The sequence below is a fragment of the Cervus canadensis genome, chromosome 4 (genome assembly GCF_019320065.1).
Source record: "Cervus canadensis isolate Bull #8, Minnesota chromosome 4, ASM1932006v1, whole genome shotgun sequence".
In the NCBI taxonomy this organism is placed as follows: Eukaryota; Metazoa; Chordata; class Mammalia; order Artiodactyla; family Cervidae; genus Cervus; species Cervus canadensis.
The window spans coordinates 81,517,975-81,539,898 of record NC_057389.1 but is presented as its reverse complement, the minus strand read 5'-3'; the positions used below and the strand labels follow the sequence as shown (position 1 = coordinate 81,539,898).

At 41.2% G+C, this 21,924-nt stretch overlaps 1 protein-coding gene across 2 annotated transcripts in view; it reads right to left on the bottom strand.

Annotated features, from left to right (window-relative positions):
* The window catches only part of SLC12A2 (solute carrier family 12 member 2), a 104,822-nt gene extending 83,307 nt beyond the window's left edge, over window positions 1-21,515 (bottom strand). For both annotated transcript variants that reach the window (XM_043465959.1, XM_043465960.1), the window contains exon 1: window positions 20,647-21,515. In XM_043465959.1, the coding sequence (XP_043321894.1) occupies window positions 20,647-21,378 (732 nt within the window). In that variant the 5' untranslated portion in view covers window positions 21,379-21,515. The remainder of the gene's footprint in view (window positions 1-20,646) is intronic.
* Window positions 21,516-21,924: the final 409 nt, after the last annotated feature.

Genomic DNA, 21,924 nt, shown 5'->3' with positions numbered 1-21,924 from the left:
AAAAAAATGAAGAGAGAAACTTGGGCAGAGAAAATCTGAGTAACTGACCACTTTTTCTGAGATACAAAAAAATATAAGAATGAAAGGAAACTCTGGTTTCCATGGTCATAATTTCTTTGCAGGGAGTAGAGAAAAGTAGAATTTTTACACTGTGGATACTCTCCCGTGTATATTCAAATTTCTACCTCAACTTGATCATTCTTTCTCCTCTAATCATGGTTATCTTTTCGCTATTCACTGCACATTCCACCTCCAAATGCCCAGCTAAACTTGCTGAAATACTATACAGTATATTTATCAATGCACACTGATCTGGCTTCACCATGCTACAACACTGAAATAGTTTAAAGACATTCAAAGACTACTCTGCTGCCAAATATAATAAATCTAATGTACATTTTTTAGTCTCTGGCTCAAAGGTCTTTTGAAGTAGCTCATGATACTGTTGACAAACCCCTCTTTCTTCAAACATTTTTTGAAATACCATACTCTCTCAGCCTCTTACCCCCTGCATTTAAATGGTAGAAGTCACTTTAACACTTGGTCTTAGACCATCTCTTTTTTTCACCCTATTTCTTCCCTATAGTCATCTTACCAGACCTATAGCTTTAACCACCATCTATATGTGACGAGTAATAAGTGATGACTCCCATACATTTTCAGATCAGATCTCCCCTCTGCATTTCAGCCCTCTATGTAAACACTGATGTTGTCACTTGATCAGTTCGTTAGGTTTACTACTCTAGCTCTTACCATATGAGGAAAAAAGAAATCGTCGATGTACCACAAACAACAACTTTTTTCTAAATAAAAAGAAGAGGAAAGTAGTCTCTCTGTTTTGGATTAGTTTTTAATTCTTAAAGGTTTCAGTGAACACTTAAATATCAAAAAAGGTATTTGATCAGAAATACAGTAAATTCTTAATAATTAAAATTGTTTATAATATAAATTAATTTAGATTTATTCTGCAATGCATGTCTTTGATCTTTAAGAATTTACAGTTTTTCAGTTTCTAATATCCAAAAATTAACTTGTCTTTTAATTCACTGGTTTAAATTATCTTTTACATATCAGAAGTCATAGTTCATATTCTGTGTGACCTAAGAGAAAATACTACTTCAATACAAGGGGTTGGTTTAATGATGATTCCTCAGTAAGAAAAAAAAAGAAAAAAATTTCTTGCCAAATTGACTTGCTGTTTCTTCCCTAACACAAGAATTTTCCTGAGTATTTTAGAGACAACCTAGGATGCCACATTTCTTTTTACAATAATGGACAAAAACAAAGCTTTAGGAAAAAATACTTATCCAACGGTTTAATTACAATTAAAACCATCTCACTGCCTCTGTAACCTAGAGTGCAATATTATCTTCTGTGTATATCCTCACCATGGGCATGCCAATGCACTTTTCATTGACAAATGCTTTAAGTAGATATTACATTAAAATGTCACAATTGTTCTCTTTCTTTGGACATCCCAGTTACTAAGTGCACAAAATTTTCATCTCAAGTGTACAAAGTAGTATAGATGGTGTTTGTGACATCACTAGACAAGGATGTGAATACCCACGAAAGATGATCGTGCAGGGATCAGAAGGATTTATGATCACATGTTTTCTCCAAAGTTGAATAAAGGGGCTTATTATTGTGCAAAGGAAAATCAAGACTGTCTAGACAGTGCAACTTTTGAATACAGTTAAAAAATACTAATAAAACACATTTTGGGCAAAGCCTATTGCCTATCTATTCATTTTTATACAAATTCATTCTGTTTTTACAATTAAACTGGTAAAGGCTTGGTAAAAAGTATCTCAGCTCAGCAATTTTAGATCATAGAATGCAAAAGACAGTAAGCTACACACTTTTTTTTTAATTTGTGGGGCGGGGGGGGAAATGTTTGGGTTTTTATTGCTTTACTGATGTTTTAAAGAACTGAGCAAAGCTGTACCAAACTATCTCTTGAGGTCTATAGCTACTAAAATATTGTTTCCAGACAGACTTAAGGCTGCTGAAATATGGACACCCTTTGAAGAGGGAAATGTTCCAATCCCTTAAAATAACTCCTGATATTCTTCTGTTATTTGAAGATCCTACAGTTGCAAAAAGCAGTTTCTGGGCATAAACTACAACCACATCCTTCCATTCATTCATTAAACAAATATTTACTGATTGATTTTATTAAGAACCATGCTAGGAACTTTTCAGCACTCCCAGAATTGATATTTTTATAGTAGAGACTAAAAATGAAAAGTAGGCTTTCTATCTTTTATTCAGGGCATTTTCTACTATTACCAGTAAGTCTCAACCAGTCAAAGAAACGGTGGGAGCTTCTTTTCAAGTCACAGTCTCTTTTATGATGGTTTGTTTCCTAATCTGTAAAATGGGATAATAAATCCCTGCCTACGTGTACCATCTCCTTGGAGTCTCAAAACTGTAAATAAAGATCAATGTGTCACAGCCACATATAGCAGTTGAGGCTTCTAGAGCCTGACTATCAAGTCAGCTGATATGACCTGACTGTAGGACAGCAACTTAACTTTGCGTGCCTTGTGAGAAATGTGAGAGTGTGACTCACAGTTAATACATTTCAAAAGGATTAGCTGAAAACTTATTCCTAGGTGGCCTGGCTTTTCAATGCCTGGCCACTTCTCAACAAGGACGAGATTACACATTCAGCTGACCCCGTCAGAGCAAAGGCAGCAGGCTCCCCGGGGCTGCACATGCTCTCAGCGCCCACACTGCGCGGCTCTCGAGGCACCTGCTGGGAAGCTCCACCGCTCCATGCCACATGGAGGACGAAGTCCATGCCAGTGAGCATTCCTAACTCCTCTTACAACTAGGGATCCTTCTCCTTTTGTCCCCACACTGTATCTCTGATACATATGTTGCATTAAACCTCGATCATGTTTTACGGTCTCATGAATGCATGCTTCTGTGTAAAGGTCCACTTATTTAGAGGAAAAAAATTTTCTATTAGTGTTACCTCAGCAACTAGAAAGTAGTTATTAAACTAATACACCAACTTACAGAGTTAATGTGAGGGTTGTATAAGATAGGGTAGTCATTTACATAGACACACAAAGTTAAAATTATTGAAGATGAAAATTGCAAAAAAAAAGAACAACAGGAAACAATATTAGATTGCTTTAGTTTTTCAACATGACAAAATTATATGTACTGGCTAATCACTTTCTGGCTGCCACAAAATATGGGCTAATGAATCATTTACCCTGCCAAATAAAGACTAGGGAACTACACTGTGTTACACCATTTTGATCTATGAAGTAATATTTGGATTCTAAACACAACTGATATGACTTTTTAGACAGTAAATCAACCTTACCAAATAATCTTAAGCCACAGGGGAAAAAAAACATGAACAGGAAAACAATGTCAGGGGCAGATATAAAGCTATAAAAGTTCAAATGCATTTAACAACTACTTATTTAGAAGATTGAAGAAGGAAATGGCAACCCACTCCACTATTCTTATCTGGAGAATTCCATGGACAGAGAAGCCTGGAGGGCTACAGTCCATGGCTGTCACAGAGTCGGACATGACTGAGCGACTAACACTATTTAGAAGACTCTATGCGTAGGGTGGTAGCTATGCTCTACCAGAGAACAGAGAAAATTTTAAATACACAAAAATGCTTATCCTTATTCAGGTTATCAAGTTATCTATTCATTGATGTGGTTGTGGCAGACGATGATAAAAATTTCTGTTAACTACAACCACCAAAAAGGTCAAAAGCCCAGCATGAAGGGTGATCACGTGTAAGTAGAACTAAAACATTAATCATTCCAGAAGTTTCAAATTCTTCCAGATTAATATTTGTACTAAATGAAAAGCAAGCAGGAAGAGCCTATTTAACAGTGCAACAATCTGCCTGAGTCGTTAAATACACCTTATATCTGTTTCTGAGCAATTCTCTTATTATTTCCTATAACTATATACACACATGGAAAATATCACAGAGAAAAGGATGATGTCCCCCCCATGACTTTTAAAGAGTTTGACTCTGGATATGAATTGATCTGTAGGTTAGGCAATAATTTGGTTTTGTATATCTGGACTCCTATTATCTGTCTGGCTTCCTTTTATAACAGCCAGCATTTACTGAAAGCCTACTGTGTGCCAGACATTTCCCTAAGTGTTTACACATCCTCTTCCCCTGAACTAGCACATCTTTGAGAGATAGACATAAGCTCCACCTAACAAAGGTGGAAACAGTCTTTTGACAGGTTCCCCAAGCCATGCAGCTCTTAAGGTGGCAATGCAGAGAATCTTCTAAACGAGAGAATTCCACACATTACAGTGACAGCGCCAAAGTGAATTATTTTAAGCTGTCTATTTTGGGTAAGAGGACAATAGACAAACTGCCCAACTTAAGAAACTATACTTCCCAATTCCTCAGCTATTTTCACTCTTACCTTGCTTCATCCTTCCTTCCTCTGCTTCCCAATCTAGAGAAACTAAGGGTTTCTGACATAATCCTCCTAAAAAATGACAGAAGTAGTTCTGCCCTGCCTGACAGTGGAGGGGATTTTCTAAAAGTCTCTTTCGCTCTGCAGAAATTCCCCCAGGGTCTACAGTGTATGCGAGGCTGCTACAGACAGCTGCATGGACCACCTATGAGAAAGAATTGCTAGTATACAGACAGAACCCACCTGGAAGGCATGTAAAATGTTTAAATATGAAATTGCCCAAGATAGTTACATGAGTTCTTTAACTCTGGAAGCTTTTCTGGATGCTATGGTGGTAGGGTAGTTAAGACAGACCAATCAATCACTTGGTTTCTATGTTACCTAGGATAATCTTTTTCCATACCACGTTAGCTGCTCAAGTTAGCAACCTCTTTTGATCAAAGGCTCTAGGTCAGGGCTTCCCTGGTGGCTCAGTGGTAAAGAATCCACCCGCCAATGCAGGAGACATGGGTTCAATCGCTGACCCAGGAAGATCCTATTCGCCTTGGAACAGCTAAGCCTGTGCACCACAACTGTTAAGCCTGTGCTCTAGAGCTTGGGAGCCGCAACTACTGAAGCCCACTTAGCCTAGAGCCTGTTCTCCACAGCTACAGAAGCCACTGCAAGGAGCAGCTCAAGCACTGCTAGTAGACAGAGTAGCCCCCGCTCACCGCAACTGAAGAAAACCCTGCACAGCAATAAAGACCCAAAGCACACAAAAATAAATAGATAAAATCACAAAATCATTTTTTAAATGCTGCTTGGAAAAGGCAAAGGAACCAGAGATCAAATTGCCAACATCCACTGGATCACTGAAAAAGCAACAGAGTTCCAGAAAAACATCTACTACTGCTTTATTGACTATGCCAAAGCCTTTGACTGTGTGGATCACAACTGTGGAAAATTCTTCAAGAGATGGGGATACCAGACCACCTGACCTGCCTCTTGAGAAACCTGTATGCAGGTCAAGAAGCAACAGTTAGAACTGGACATTGAACAACACACTGGTTCCAAATCGGGAAAGGAGCACATCAAAGCTGTATATTGTCACCCTGCTTATTTAACTTCTATGCAGAGTTCATCAAGGAAAATGCCAGGCTCGATGAAGCACAAACTGGAATCAAGATTACCGGGAGAAATACCAATAACCTCAGATATGCAGATGACACCATCCTTATGGCAGAAAGCAAAGAACTAAAGAGCCTTTTGATGAAAGTGAAAGATGAGAGTGAAAAAGTTGGCTTAACATTCAGAAAACTAAGATCATGGCATCTGGTCCCATCACTTCATGGTAAATAGATGGGGAAACAGTGGAAACAGTGGCTGACTTTATTTTTCTGGGCTCCAAAATCACTGCAGATGGTGATTGCAGCCATGAAATTAAAAGACGCTTGCTCCTTGGAAGGAAAGTTATGACCAACCTAGACAGCATACTAAAAAGCAGACATTACTTTGTCAACAAAGGTCCATCTAGTCAAGGCTATGGTTTTTCCAGTAGTCATGTATGGATGTGAGAGTTGGACTATAAAGAAAGCTGAGTGCTGAAGAATTGATGCTTTTGAACTGTGGTGTTGGAGAAGACTCTTGAGAGTCCCTTGGACTGCAAGGAGATCCAACCTGTCAGTCCTAGAGAAAATCAGTCCTGAATATTCATTGGAAGGACTGATGCTAAAGCTGAAACTCCAATACTTTGGCCACGTGATGCGAAGAACTGACTCACTGGGAAAAGACCCTGATGCTGGGAAAGACTTAAGCCGGGAGGAGAAGGGGCCAACAGAGGATGAGATGGTTGGATGGCATCACTGACATGATGGACATGAGTTTGAGGAGGCTCTGGGAGTTGCTGACGGACAGGGAAGCCTGGCGTGCTGAGGTCCATGGGGTCGCAAAGAGTCGGACACGACTGAGCAACTGAACTGAACTAAGGTCATACTAGGTTCTTTCCTCCCATATATGATTTATCATTGCAACCTCTTGACCCCTGGGATCCACCTACACATCCATGCCCTTTCTGGAAGGCTTGAAAAATAAAATTATCCACACAGAATTCTTGAAGTTTATCATTGGTGGTTTGTGTCCACACATACCAAGATTTGACATAACTGAAGAAAAAGTAAATATTAGTCTGTTTTAGAAGTAAATTTTCTGTATTTTTACAATTATAGACTTTACTATTTCTACTAATTTTTCTTCAAGTTTTTTGTACATCCTCAAAATCCTATCCTTTAAAGTTAGGAAATTACTGAAAGACTTCTAACTAAAATATTTAATTTGATATAACACTGCTTTATTGTGGAAATTTTGGTTTTAAAGTATTTCCTCCTGGGGAACTTTTTGCTTGCTCTTCCCTCTGTCTTTAACACACTTTGAAAATGGCTGGCTCCTTCTCAACCTTTAGGTCTTCGCTCAAATGTAGCCTCCTTCCCAGATCACCCAACATACAGTTTCTTCTCAGCAGTGCCCCTTTTATTTTCTTCATAGCATATATCACACTTGGTAATTTATTTATTCAGCTCTTGTTATTGAAGCATCTACCTCCACTCCTTCAAAATACATTAAAATGGAGCCTTTCCTGTCATTTTTAATCAAAGACACAGAAAATGAATATTGAGCCTTTATGAGCAATCCCCGTTTTCCAAATAATGTCCTGAAATAGCAACAAGTAAAATTTTATGTTCCTGCTCCTGAATCAGATCCAGGTTCAAAACCTAGCTCTGCTACTCACTAGCTGTGTGAAACTCTGACAAGTTAATGTTCTGGCTCTCAGTTTCCACATCTGTAAAATGGAGATTGTATTACCTATCCCACAACGTTTGAGAAGATAAAGTGAGAAAACATGATTGTATAGAACACAAAAAACTCTCACATGCTGCTGGTAGGAATATAAACTGGTACAGAACTTTGGAAAAACAGTTTGGGCATTATCTTTGTAAGCTGAAAAAAATGCATACCTTTTGATCCAGCAAATCTACTCCTAGAAATATCCCTATAGATAAACAACACTTAAATGAACCAGGACACATATTAAAATGTTCATGTCAGCATTCTTAACAAGTGCCAAGGACCAGAAACAACCTCAAACATCCACAACTACAGAAGAGTAGCATTTCATATAATGGAGGATAATCAGGAGTACAAATGAATGAATTATAAATACACACAGTGAGCAAAAGATGACAGATAAAAAAGAACCATAGGATTCCATATAAAGCTTTAAAGCAGGCAAAGCTAGACTAATGGTCTTCAGGAGTACATAAAGGTGACAAAAGACATTTAAAAAAACCACAAAAGACCAAGACCCAGACCCCTAATCACCATTTAAGTTAGGATTGTGGTTACTTTTGGCACAGGAAGATTACAGTGGGGTACACAGAGGGCTTCTGGGGGTGCTGGTCTATTCTTTGATTAAACTACACAGAGGCTTTATGTTTTCTCTTTGCTATATTTCACAATTTTAAAAAGACCTTTAAAAGGTGAAAAAAGAAAATGTATTAATTACTTGGTACATTGTCTGACATTAAAAGTAAGTGGTTGATAAATTTTGGCTATTATTATGGACAACAAACAAGTGATCTGTTATTGCAACTGCCCATGGGTGAGTTTAAATAACTAGATGTTGAACAAATACATAAATACTGCAAAACATTATTAATCTAGACTCTACTGTATTGCTTCGTATAATATTGACAGTTTAAGATTACCTTTAGAAGAGTAAACAAAAACATGACCTATACATACAAATATGGCTCTCCATGCTGAATCGTGCTAAAGGATTATACCCTCTACCATCAGCACGTCAACAGGATAGTGTGAAGAACCTGGCTCTGAAGTGATCACTCTACTAGAAATGCTTTGTACTGTCTCTAGTGTTTAAAGTGTGTTTAATAAATGAGAGCTTCCTCCCTGTGTTGCTTGCTTTAGTGGCAACTGATAAGCACTTAGAGCAGGGCTAGCAAGGGTTAATATTACATTACACAGCAGAAACAAAACTTCTGGGCCCGGCTTTATTTAAGCAAATTAAATCATTGTTAATGACAGAAAGAGGAGTGGGAAATCTTCCTTTCAGGGTACGGTTAGTATAAGAGAATTCACTATTTTCTTTACAAGCAGCTTATTATTGATTAAAAAAAAAAATTATACTTCAGGAAGTTAAAATTCACCCAAAAAATGCTATTTAAATTGTAAAAACAAACTTTTGAACTAAGGCATTCATAAAGATACTTTAGATAAAAATTTCTCATATACTTCAATAGCATCTACTTAAAACTAAAGTAAGCTAAAGTGTTAAAATTAATATTATGAAGCAAAGCCAAATCAGTATCTACAAATGGATGCATACATATGCAAATACAGATGTCAAAGTGGCTGGGCTTATTCTAACCATTTTTTCACCAAGCACTAGCCAGTCATATCATCCCAAAGCTACCAACATTTCCTATCCGTGCTGTCGGTGATTGGTGTACTCAGTGTAATGCCCCCCCATACAGACTATGCTCTCAAAACAAAGTATTGTTTTACAGGAATCCAATTTGCTCTGGCTAACAATGGTCTATTAATATCCAGCGGCATTAATGCAGAGCTCAAAACTCAAGTGCCACAGATAAAAGTGGATGCTGTGACCATGTGACTTTACAATGAACCAAGTCAGAACTGCTGATTACAGTCAAAGAATTCAGTCCTCTACCCAGCCCGTCTTGTTCAAGACTGAGTTACAACAGAATGCATTAAGAATACTTTAATTTATACATCATTTCAAATTCCACACAACCTGCTAATGTCAACAAACTATAGCTTAAAAGAACATTTTAATTCAGGGGACCAGAAAAGTTATTAAGTGATACTGGAAGATATAACTGTATCATTTACATTTCAAATTGTTTTATTTTTAAAAGAAGAAGAACCAGAAGTTGTCAAGGATATAAACATGTGACTTAGTGACATCCTAAGTATAGAGTATTAGAAAAGCAATAAACATGGAGAAATGTGCGATAACAAAACCTACATTTGGTACACATTATGCACTCAATAGTTCATATATTTCTTAGATGAATATATGCTATTTCTCACTATTGAATTAACGTCTTTCCCATTTTCTGTAGAAGAAAATTGAAGACCTGAGGTGGCAAGTACTCTTTCTAAAGATCATGCAAGTATTAAGTGGAAAGGGCAAGATTTAAACCCCTCACAGTCAACTAACTATGTATGGAAAAAAAAACTAGGACAAATTGAAAACAAGTAAATATCAGATGACAGAAAGAGGAACTAAGAGCATCTTGATGAAGGCAAAAGGGGAGAGTGAAAAAGCTGGCTTAAAACTCAACATTCAAAAACTCTAAGATCATGGCATCTGGTCCCATCACTTCATGGCAAACAGATGGGAAAAAAAATGGAAACAGTAACAAGCTATATTTCCTTGGACTCCAAAGTCATTGCAGATGGTGACTGCAGCCATGAAATTAAAAGATGCTTGCTCCTTCAAAGAAAAGCTATAACAAACCTAGATAGTGTACTAAAAAACAGAGATGTCACTTTGCCTAAAAAGGTCCATACGGTCAAAGCTATGGTTTTTCCAGTAGTCATGTATGGATGTGAGAGTTGGGACCATAAAGAAGGCTGAGCACTGAAGAACTGATGCTTTTGAACTGTGGTGCTGGAAAAGATTCTTGAGAGTCCCTTGGACAGCAAGGGTATCAAACCAGTCAATCCTAAAGGAAATCAATCCTGAATATTCATTGGAAGGACTGATGCTGAAGCTCCAGTACTTTGGCCACCTGATGCGAAGGGCTGACTCACTGGAAAGTCCCTGATGCTAGAAAAGATTGAGGGCAGGAGGAGAAGGGCCAACAGAGGATGAAACGGTTGGATGGCATCACCAACTCAATGGACATGAGTTTGAGCAAGCTCCGGGAGATGGTGAAGGACAGGGAAGCCTGGCGTGCTGCAATCCACGGGGTCGCAAGGAGTCGGACATAACTGAGCAACTGAAAAACAACAACACACCTATCTAAGGGTTAAATCCATATCTTTGATAATTAGATTCCTAGGATGTTTCAAAATTGACACTCAGCTATCAATAAAAAAAAAAAAACAACCCACAACAAGGTACTACTGTCATAATGATAACCAAAATCTGTCTAAGACATATTCTTTGGGAGGGAGGAATAATTTTTTTCCAGGTAAGTCTTTTAAAATTTGGGAATCATTGGTCCAAACAAAAGGAAAGGGAGACAGACAGCTAGTTTCAAAGAGATGCAGCCTCACCAACTGTTAGTTAAGTGCTTAGGAAAACCACGACCTTGCAAAATACAACTGCTACTCCAAGACCTTCTGAAAACCCACCTCCTCCAAAGACAGACTGGAAGACTAAAAGCAGAAATGTGAGTTAACAGTGCTTTGGAAATAAATGTACCACTTTATACAATATTAACAGATTCTTCACAGACTTTCCAATATTAAAGATGCAGAAAGAGATAAAGTCCACTGACTCAACAAATATTTCATTGAGGGCCTGATGTGTTTAGACAACTTTATTTAAGGAAGGATCTCATGCAAAATTAGGAAAAAAGTGACTGTTCAACAATTTTAAACTAGTGATGACTATTTAAATGAAAGCACAGGCTAATAGGTTCTCTGTGATGAGGGAAACGCTCTCTATCTTCCCTGTCCGGTATGGTAGCCACCAGCCAACATGTGGGTACTGAGAACTCAAAATATGGCTCAAGTTAACACATTTTAAACTTTAGTTTAAACTTAGTTTAACAGCCAAATGTGACTAGTGGTTATAGTGTTGAAAAGTAGAACCCCAGATCATAAAAATTACCTCCCACTTTTGGGAGAAACAGATAAGAAAGAAGAAACGAAGAAAAACAAAAACAAACAAAAAAAAACCCCACAAAAAAACAACTTACTGAGTCCTTTTATAACAAACTTTCTTAAAATTTTTTGAAAACAATTTTCTGTTGGGAAAAGATCTATTCACACTGTAAAACTGAGGAGTCCAAACATTTTTTATTTTATTCAATGAACTAAAAAACAACTGCCATGGGTATTTTAAAAAGAAACAAACCGCCAAAATAGCAAGAACTTGTATAGTATTAAACTGTAGGACACTGGAATTAACTGGGAGTTAAGATGGTTGTTGCAAGTTCCAGCCTTGTCTCTGCCAGTTGTGGGTCCTATGATTTTGGACAGGTAGATCACTTAGCTCTTTCATGTGGTAAACTCCCAAGTGTGCACACTGGGGCCAGATGGCTGTCCAATGTCCTTTAGAAATTCTAGATGACGATATAAGGAAAATAAAAGTTTAAGATTCTTTTGCAATATTAATTTATAAAGAACAGTTCTATTATTCAACATGTAGTGACTGAGGATCTGCTATGTAGTAGGGACATAATGATAAACAGCCACAGACACAGTCTGCTTCTCATGGAGCTTGAAGTCAACTCAAGTTGACTCAAATAACCATCTTAACAAACACACTCCCTCTAATTGAAATAAGTGCTCCAAGAGAAAAGAGATTTGTCCTAGACTGGAGGTTAAAGGCTTCCTCTCCCAGGAAATAAGGACTGAAGTGAAACTTTAAGACTGAAAAGTTTTATCAGTGTGGTGTGGGGGAGAAAGGAGGAAGATTTCCTGGATCGTATTCCATACTACAAAGGCCCAATGGCCAAAGAAAATACTGCTGTTAAGAACTGAAACATTTAAGAGGATGTAGCCCAGAGCTAGACAATGAAGGGCTAGTTTTAAGCCAAGGAATAACATGCTCAATTTTGTTTTAAAAGGATCACTCTGGGCACAATAAGGATACGGCACAGTGACTAAGAGGAAGCCATAAAAGGTTGCCAGAGAGGGACATGCTGCAGTTGTCTAGGATGGCAGCAGCGAGGATGAAAATCATATTTAGAAAATAAAGATGATGCAAAGAACTTGGTGATGACCTGGATAGAGAGAGATAAGGGAAAGTGTCAGGGATGACTGTCTTCTCAGTTGTGCAATATGAGAAATGGTAGTACCATTCAGAAACACAGGACACGCTGGAAGAGGGCCTGGGTGGTTTTGTTTTGGGAGGCTGAGGGAGAGAAATAAGTTTGTGAGCGTGGGCTGTCTTTAGACATGAAGCAAAAATGTCTAGCAGGCACTGGATGCCCAGGACTCAGAAAGCGCGTATTATTAGTTAGAGACAGAATCTGGGGAGTAATTAGCCTACAGGTGATACAGAAAGGTGATATACAGAGAGACGACGACAAAGGAAGAAAGAAAGCCAGAACCAAGCCTAGAGGATGGCCACTTTAGAGACAAAGGAGACTGCAGAAGACTCTGCGTTGAAAAAGCCAAAGAGGGAGAAGGAAAATTAAGAGAGTGATGTTATCGAAGCCAAGGAAGTGTCAAGAAGACTTCACAAGAATATCAAATGCTGCTGGAAGGCTGAATGCTACTAAGAAAAAGGGTTTGCTGCAATTAATGATAAGGATGAAGGAGGTCACCAGTGACTTTTAACAAGAACTATTTAGGTGAAATGATGGGGTAAAAGTCATGTCACAGCAGATGGCTAGGATCCTCATAGTTCCTTTAAGTCTCGCTCTAATAAAGCACAGTCAAGCCACCTACCTGCAATACAGCTCTGAAATGACGCACATACTAAACTCTGTTAGAAACTACATCACTGAAGGCACCAATTCACACCGACCCAACAAAGAACCACCCAGAGGTTTCCAATATGCTTACTCTAGATAAACAGCTAGTTTGTCAGTGTTCAGGAACAGCATAGAGAAAATTTCAGGCAGAGAAATTTCTGAGTCCAAGGGTACTATGACTACACCAGCCACAACCAGCTTCTACACAGAGATGAGATTCCACTAAGCTACATTCGCTTTTCAGGCCTCCCTCTTCTTCTAATCAGAAGTCCCCAAGCTCTCTTTGGGCTTTAAGGTTTCATAACAGCTTTGTGCTAAGTTGCTTCAGTCATGTCCGACTCTGTGCGACCCTATGGACTACAGCCTGCCAGGCTCCCCTGTCCATGGGATTTTCTAATTTCCTCTGTCCATGCCCTTCTCCAGGGGATCTCCCTGACCCGGGGATCAAAGCCATGTCTCTTATGTCTCCTACCTTGGCAGGCAGGTTCTTTACCAGAATAGCTTTGTTGTTGTTCAGTCCCTCAGTTGTGTCTGACTCTTTGCCACCCCATGGGGAGCAGCACCCCAGGTTTTGCTGTCCTTCACCATCTCCTGGAACTTGCTCAAACTCATGTCCATTGAGTCAGTGACGCCATCCAACCATTTCATCCTGTCGGTCATCCCCTTCTGCTCCTGCCTTCAATCTTTCCCGGCTTCAGCGTCTTTTCTAATGAGTCAGCTCTTTGCATCAGGTGGCCAAAGTACTGGAGCTTCAGCATCAGTCCTTCCAATGAATATTCAAGACTGATTTCCTTTGGGATTGACTGGTTTGATCTCCTTGCAGCCCAGGGGGCTCTCAAGAGCCTTCTCCAACACCAAAGGTCAAAAAGAATCAATTCTTTGGGCTCACCCTTCTTTATGGTCCAATTCTCACATCCATACATGACTACTGGAAAAACCATAGCTTTGACTGTATGGATCTTTCTGAATAGTTTTAGGAAAGCACTATTACAGGTTCTAGTGGAAAATGGAAGAATAATAAAGCCAATGGCAGATGATAAGTTTAATATTTAATGGGAAACCATTGATATGTTTTTAACTTCGGTAGTTAAGTAGCTTTCCTTGTCCATCCCTCACTCCTTCATTTTGCTGAATCAACTCACTAGTTCCCCACTCCCTTATACTCTGAAAAACTACCAGTTCTCATAAAAACACATTTTTATGCTAGAAATTAAAACCCATTTTCTTAGGTTCTGTTACTTCACAAACCAGTAGCTGCAATTTTACGTGTTTGCCCCATTATAGAACTAACTTGTAGGATGAAACCCAACTCTTGAGTCCACTTACCAAACTTGCTCCTACCAGTCTCTCACCTCTTCATAAACATTGACTCAATCCTCAACAAGTGAAAACTCCTCAAACAGTTGCTAATCTCAACAATTTCACCTTTTAAACATAATCAGCGTTTAAACACCTGTCACCATATCAAACACGATCACCTTCATAACAGCCATCATCATCGTAACTAAAACACTGCTAACTGGTTTCCCAGCTTCCACTCTTATGTGCTTATGGGATACACCCCACACAGCAATGAGAGTGATGTTTTACAAATGTAAGTCAGATCATGTCAAGTCTGTGCTCAACGCTTTCCATGACTTCCTACATCACTCAGGGTAAAAGTCTAAGTCTTCATCACCATCTACCAGGTTCTACATTGTTGCTCCTCACTACTGTTCCAACCTCCCCTATCACGCCCCTGCTAGTGACCCCAGTCATGTTGGTCCCCTTATTTCTCAGTCAAGTCAAGCACACCCCAGGCACACGCCTATCTCAAGGTCCTGGTGTTTGTAGTCCTCTGCCGACTCTTCACCCAAGGTATTTGCATGGGCTGATCTTTAGCTCCTGTCTAGTGACTGCTTATGAGTCAGAAAGGGCTTCTCTAACTCCCCTAAAACAGCACCACCCCAGCCATTACCATCTATCTACCTTTCATTTTCTTCACAGCAGTTACATCGGACTTACTGGCTTACTTCTCCTCCCACTAAGATGAAAGCTCTACAGTTCTTTTGTGCCCACTGCTGTATCCCCAGCACTCAGAACAGGGCTATTACTGGTGCTCAATCAAGACTTGGAATAACTAAAAAATTCATATTCACTTCACTTCAGCATGGAGCCAATCTAATTAGTACCACAGACTTTAGAAACACAGATGAAACATGTAATAAAAAAATTAGTGAAAATGAACACACTCAACACATAAGAACCAACAAACTCTCTTTTGGTCCTTTAAACTCTGGCCTAACAAGACCGGGAATGTATGTGTGAACACAGACACATGAAGACATTGATTACAAAAGCAGTATACAGATTTTTTGCCACATTTTAAACCCTAAATTTATCTTTCCTTCTTCCCAGGCAGTCAGTTGGTGTATACTTGGAGAATGTGTACAGTTTATGGGTAAACCAGACTTCAGCTCTGGTGGCTCTGGTCCCTGGTGGCTCAGAGGTTAAAGCGTCTGCCTGCAATGTGGGAGACCTGGGTTCAATCCCTGGGTCAGGAAGATCCCCTGGAGAAGGAAATGGCAACCCACTCCAGTACTCTTGCCTAGAAAATTCCATGGACGGAGGAGCCTGGTAGACTATAGTCCATGGGGTTGCAAAGAGTCAGACATGACTGAGTGACTTCACTAAGTCACTAACTAAAAGTTGCTCAGTTGAATTCTCCAGGCCAGAATACTGGAGTGGGTATCCTTTCCCTTCTTCAGGGGATCTTCCCAACCCAGAGACCGAACCCAGGTCTCCCACATTGCAGGCGGATTCTTTACCAGCTGAGCCACAAGGGAAGCCCTTATAAGGTGGGGCCCCTGCCAAAATCATGAAACAGTCCAAGTTTGTGCCACACACAAATATTTCTGATCAAGGGCCCACCTCTACTCATTCCTGGACTTACTCTCCTCCTTATCCCCAGGGATTTGACCCATTCTTTTTCTTCCTGGGTGATCTTCCAAAACTCAAGCTCTGTACTGATATGATTAGCAGTGTGTGGAATTTTTTGTCCAAGACTCAACATACCCCACTTCAGAGTGGTAGCTACACTTGTTTAAAGTCCTTATTAAGTGGGAGGAACTGATCACCCTGATACACTCAGCAAACAAATCTTTATTAACTGCCTATTCTCTGTCCAGAGATGAATGAGCTCAGGTCCTAGTGAAAGAGACAGTCACATTAGTCAATAATTCCCCCTCTCTTCTTTCAGTTATGTAACCATTCCACTCTCAGGTCAAGATAGAAGAGTGATGTTGGCAACCCCCAGCATGTCCCCCTCAACATCCCTGCCATCTCAGATCAGGTCCAGGGAATACAGAGGAAGAGGAAACAATAAGAAAGAGGAGCTACTATGTCCTGGCAACAGTCAAAAAAACCTGGGTGTGAATTTCATTTGTACCACTTTCTATGACAGTGGTATTAAGGAATTTCTTCAGGTTCTATGAGCATACTTTATCATGAGTAAAATGTGTCTAAGACTTATTTCTTAGGCATTAAACCAACATGCTTAATGAAACATGAGACATTTTTCCACATTTGATGTTTTCTATCATACACGCTGAAACTGTCTATCAAATACTTATTTGTTTACCATCTAGTTTTTAATTTCTTTTTGTAGGGGCAGGAATCACTAAGTCAGTTTTATTCTTTTTTAAAAAAAATCAATTACTGTTATCAGCTTTTAAGACTTTCTGTCCTCTTTAAAATTATTTTCTCTCAGCTTCCCTGACAATGCTCTCCCGGCTGTTTCTCACCAGCCTAAGAGCTCCTTCTTTATTTCCTTTGCCAGTGTCTCCACAATCTCCAGTAGACCTCTAGGCATTCTCCAAGTCGAAGGTCAGACCATGTTTCTGTTCTCTTATCTACCCACTTTCCCCAAGTAACTTCATACACGACTTTAGACCATCAATACATATACACATACATATGTATACATACACACACACATATATTTCATTTACATATATATTCTGCCCCTTCTCCCTCAAAATGACTCTTGGACTAAGATGTCTTACAAGCTACTCAAAAAGCATTCTTTCTTTCCTCCCCAAATCAATGTTCCTTCTCCAGTCTTTTCCCATCTTAAGCAAAGTACCATGTATTCAGCTGCTCAGGTCCAACACCGAGGAGTCAGCTTCTCTTTCATGCCCATATCCAATCCACGTACATCCCACTCATTCTGCCCCCAACCCTTATCATATATGGTGAGACCACAGCAAAAGCTGCTTCTGTTGTCCCTCCTGCCAATCCCGTCTTCATCCAGCAATCCAAAGATGTTAGAACAGTTCACGTTGCTACGTCACACAAAATCACTTTCCACTACCTTTATAAATAAATCTTATATTGGCCTCCTTACAGTTCTTTGAACACACCACTCTCACTATCTTCAGATTTTGTTCCTTTGACCCGGCATGTTGTTCTGCTCTATCATCAGCTTAGCCTTTAAGTTTCAGCTTCAGTGTCAAACTTTGTGAAAAAGGCCTCCCCAAACCTAACTAAAATTAGGACCTATTATATCTTCATCAACATTCTATACTCCTCTTTCACAGCACCCGACGGGGGTGGGATTTAATTACATTATTTGTTCGGTTAATGTATGCCTACTAGAGTATGAGAGTCAGTATCTATTTTGCTAATCACTGCATCGTTCCATAGTGCCACAGTCATGTGACTTACGCCTAAGAAACTCTTCTCCCTAATAAATATTTGGTAAATGGAGGACTCAAGATGCACCTTGATTATTTATTCCTCTTCAGCTGAATTTTTAGGCAAAATGCTTTAAAAAGTCACAGTGCTAGGCAAAGAAAGGAACTCAAGAATAGGAAGACAGTGTAGTCCTTTCCCCCTAACAAGTTCCTGGAGTGCTTTTCTTTTACTTTTTTTTATTCTTCCATAGTTCCCAGCACAGACTTAGATCCATGGTAGATAATGAAGAGCTCAGTGATCTGAGCAGACTCCATGACAGTCAATCAAGAGCTAGGATTAAATGCTATAGAATTCTGAGCGCTATGATTTCATCCAGGGCTACAAGCAGTAGAAAAGATTTTAATGAGTAAAAGTCAATCTAAAAAGTGAAGAACAACATTTGGGAATCTTGCCAACCTGTACTATCAGCCTCACCCTGCCTCACCCTGCTCCTTCCATAGAGGTTTATCTACGGCCAGATTGGTACTCCTTAACATGACAATCTCTTTAATCCATTTGCTAATTTCTAAACAAAATTATCTTCAAGATGAGGTTCTATACTTACTTAACCTAATAAACCTTTTTCATTGCCCATAAAGAACCTGAATAGTAAAAGGTAAAAAACTACAAAGAACTTATTACACCACATGCTGCACAAATGAAACTCTGAACGTAACATTTTAGTTACTACATTCATCAAAAATTGTAGAGATTAAGAGAATCTTAAAAGTGAAATCCTAAAGTTTAACTATGTACTTTAATTTTTTTATTATTATTATTATTTTTTTGTTGCAGCACACAGCATATGGGATCTTAGGTCCCTGACCAGGGATTGAAGTCCTGCCCCCTGCATTGGAAGTCCAGAGTCCTAACCACTGGACCACCAGGGAAGTTCCTAACTATTTACTTTACGAAGGGCCAATATAAGACTGAAATAGTAACTGCACTAATCATTATTTTTCTGGTACCGAGCAAGGGCCTTTGTGTACATTTTTTTCTCTAATCTTCAAAATAACTCTGAAAGATGAGGAAGCTGAGGCTGACAGGCTAGGTGGCTTCTTCAACTACTTCTTCAACTACTATACATCTAAACAACGCAGGTGTTCTTTCTCATACATTGTGAGCTGACCAAAAACACTCAACAAAACCCTGAAACTTTGGGAAAACTACAAGTGCTTTGCTACTTAGAGAATTTAATTTAAAACAACAAAAACTTTCCCAGGAAGCATACAAGATCAAGGTATATTAATAATATCCTTCAATTAAAAAAAAAAAAAGCCTGTAAGACTTATGCATAAATATAGACTGTTTTACTACTCAACTAAGGGCTTTGATGAAATAAACCTGAAAATATCTATATAGTATTTTCAATAATAAAAATGCTCTAAGAAAAGGTAAATTACCAGCTTCATAAACCAGCTACATAATCTACTTTATAAGGACTACATAAGGAATTTTGAAAAAAAGAATAGATTTGAGAGAAACAACAGAAATATGAATAAAATAAGTGTTTTTGAAAAAATGTTTTCTTCTGAAATGACAAAACACCATAACAGAATGAAAGGGGTAGTATCACCCAAAGTTAAATGATGCCAGGCTTTTAAACAAATGATACACTGTAAGGGTTGGGACCTCAGTAACTATTTCAATGAATGTTAGGCCACATTTTCAAACACTGGGACAGGTGAAATCTTATATAAAATGACTGTATGAGATCAAATAATCATATCCAAAAGAAATTACATACTTTCTGTATTTCCATTTCAACTTTTCGACACTATGATCACATCAACCTACATGGTACTACTAACTCTTAGCATTCACAAATTCCATCAATGTAGTCATTATACACTTGTAAAGGCAGACTTCCAAGTAATTCAAGTTATAAAAAAAGTTAATTATGAATCAAATCTCAAAAGCATTAATGTTATCTCAAAAGAACGATTTTGTACCCTGAAGAAATAAAAAGTCTTATGGGGTCATAAAAAATAGAATTACAGAAATCAATAGTTTATAGGGATGGCTTTCTGTTCACAAAGTGTAACTACTTACGCAAGACCCCAGAAGGCCTTGTAGTTTTTTAGATAGACATCCTCCACAGAAAAAACAATTCTCCTGTTTCTCTCTCCGTCTCCCTCTTTTAGACTCTGCCCACTCCACCCCCCTTCTGATGTGACCCTCTTCCAAAAGGTTTACATTATAAAAGGTGGATTTATGCCATTATCAGGAACAGCTTGTCCCAAGATTTAAGATTTCTATGATCTTTGCATATTCAAGACTGCAGGAGCTGAGCTTTAATAATTCAGAGACCACAGACAAACGCTGCTAAGGCTTTCCCTTCAAACACTAACGTTCCTACTCTTGGGAGCTCTAATGGGCTCCAGAAGCCATACAACACAACCTTTAAAAAACGACACGGATGGCAGGTTCTCTCCATTCTCTGCTGAGAGATGTCCTCAACTAAACCTCCCGCACATTCCCTTCTCCGGACCTAAAAGCACAACTGTCATTCAGAGGGATGGTAATTGTTAAAGCGTGGGTATGGGTAAGAAAAAAAAAAAGCATAACTAGATATAAAACTGGATAGGGAAGGTTGTTAAAAGCAGCCTCTCCTGTATCACGTAACTAGCCTAACCCGCTGCAAACTTTCAAGAGATTAAGTTACATTCCTCTGCAATTTCTCCCTTGACAGCTGAATCCAGAGATGCCAGCGAGTCGTGCACGTCCATTCCCGCCGCCTTACGCGTGGAGAGCCGGCGGCTGTGTCCGGCGGTCAGCGCGAACCAGCGGCTGGGGAGGAGGGGAGGGCTGCAGAGAGGGCCGGGAGAGCTCACCTTCTCCAACTCATCGTGGAGCTCCGCCAGGCTGGGCCGGAGCAGCTTCTCGCCTAGCTGCGCTGCCGTGTGCCGATAGTGGTCGATCCTGGGCACGGCGTCCATAGTGTTGTGGCCGAAGGTGCGCAGGTAGTAGGTGTTGGTGTGCGTGTCATAGTAGTAATGCTGGTGGTGCCCACTGCCGCCGCCGCCGCCGCCCGAGTGCAGGCTGCTCCCCTCGCTCAGCACCGTGTCCCCGCCGTTCTGGAAGCTCACGTTGGGCCCGTCGCCTCCGATCCCTGCCGCATCCGACACGCTCTCGTCCGCCGACGAAGAGGCAGCCGGGTCCACGAAGTTCACGCGGAAGCGGCCCTTGGCTTCCTCGCTGGCCTTAGCCTGCCCGCTTTCGACGCTGGCTTTCCCTTCCGCGGGGGTCTCCTTGCCTCCCGCTCCAGCGCTAGCCGCCGCCGCCGCCGCCCGCCCGGCATTCTCGGAAACCAGATCCACCTGGAAGCGGCTCTGGCTCGGGGTGGGCCCCAGGGGTCTGCCCAGCCCGTCGCCGGCCGCCGGGCCGCCCTCCCCGCGGACCCCACCGCCGCCACGGCTCACAGCCGCAGCATCCTCCGGCACTGAGGGCACGGCTGTGCCGGGCAGGTCCATCCTGGCGGCGGCCAGCGGGGCGGCTGGAGGCGTCTCCCCAACCCCGGACAGCCTCGGGGCGCCGGAGGAGGGCGCCGTGGGCCCCGGTTCCATCGCCGCCCGACCCCCGGCGGACCCGGAGAGCCTGGGGGACCTCGCGGGCTGCACGCCCTCCGCGCCCGCGGCCGGCGGTGGTAGCGGCCGCAACGCCAGGTGGGGGAGTCGCTCTCCCAGCCGCGCGCTCGCCGCCGCTAGCCCGAGCCGGCACGAACGCCTCCGGCGGCCGAGTCTGCGCGCGAGTGTGGCGGGCGCGGGGCGGGCCGCGCTGTTTAAAGCCTCGGCGGGGCCGCGGCGGTGGCGGCTCCGGCTGCAGCACGCGGGAGGCGGGGCCCCCGGCTCCTCCGCCCCTCAGCCCGCCCACCCGCGGACCGGCGGAGGCGCGCGGCAGAGGCTCCCTCGGTTCCCGGCCGGTCCCGGCTTCTGCGCGGCTCCACGCAGGAATCGCGTCCGGCCAGTCCGAGGCGGGCCTCCGGCAGCACGAGCAGCGCGATCGGGGAGCGGCCGCCCGCCGCCGTCGCCGGGAAGATCTCTGCGCGGCTACCTCCTCTTCCGTCGCCCTCCTCCTCCTTCCCCCGCCCCACTCTACGGCGGAGAGGAGCT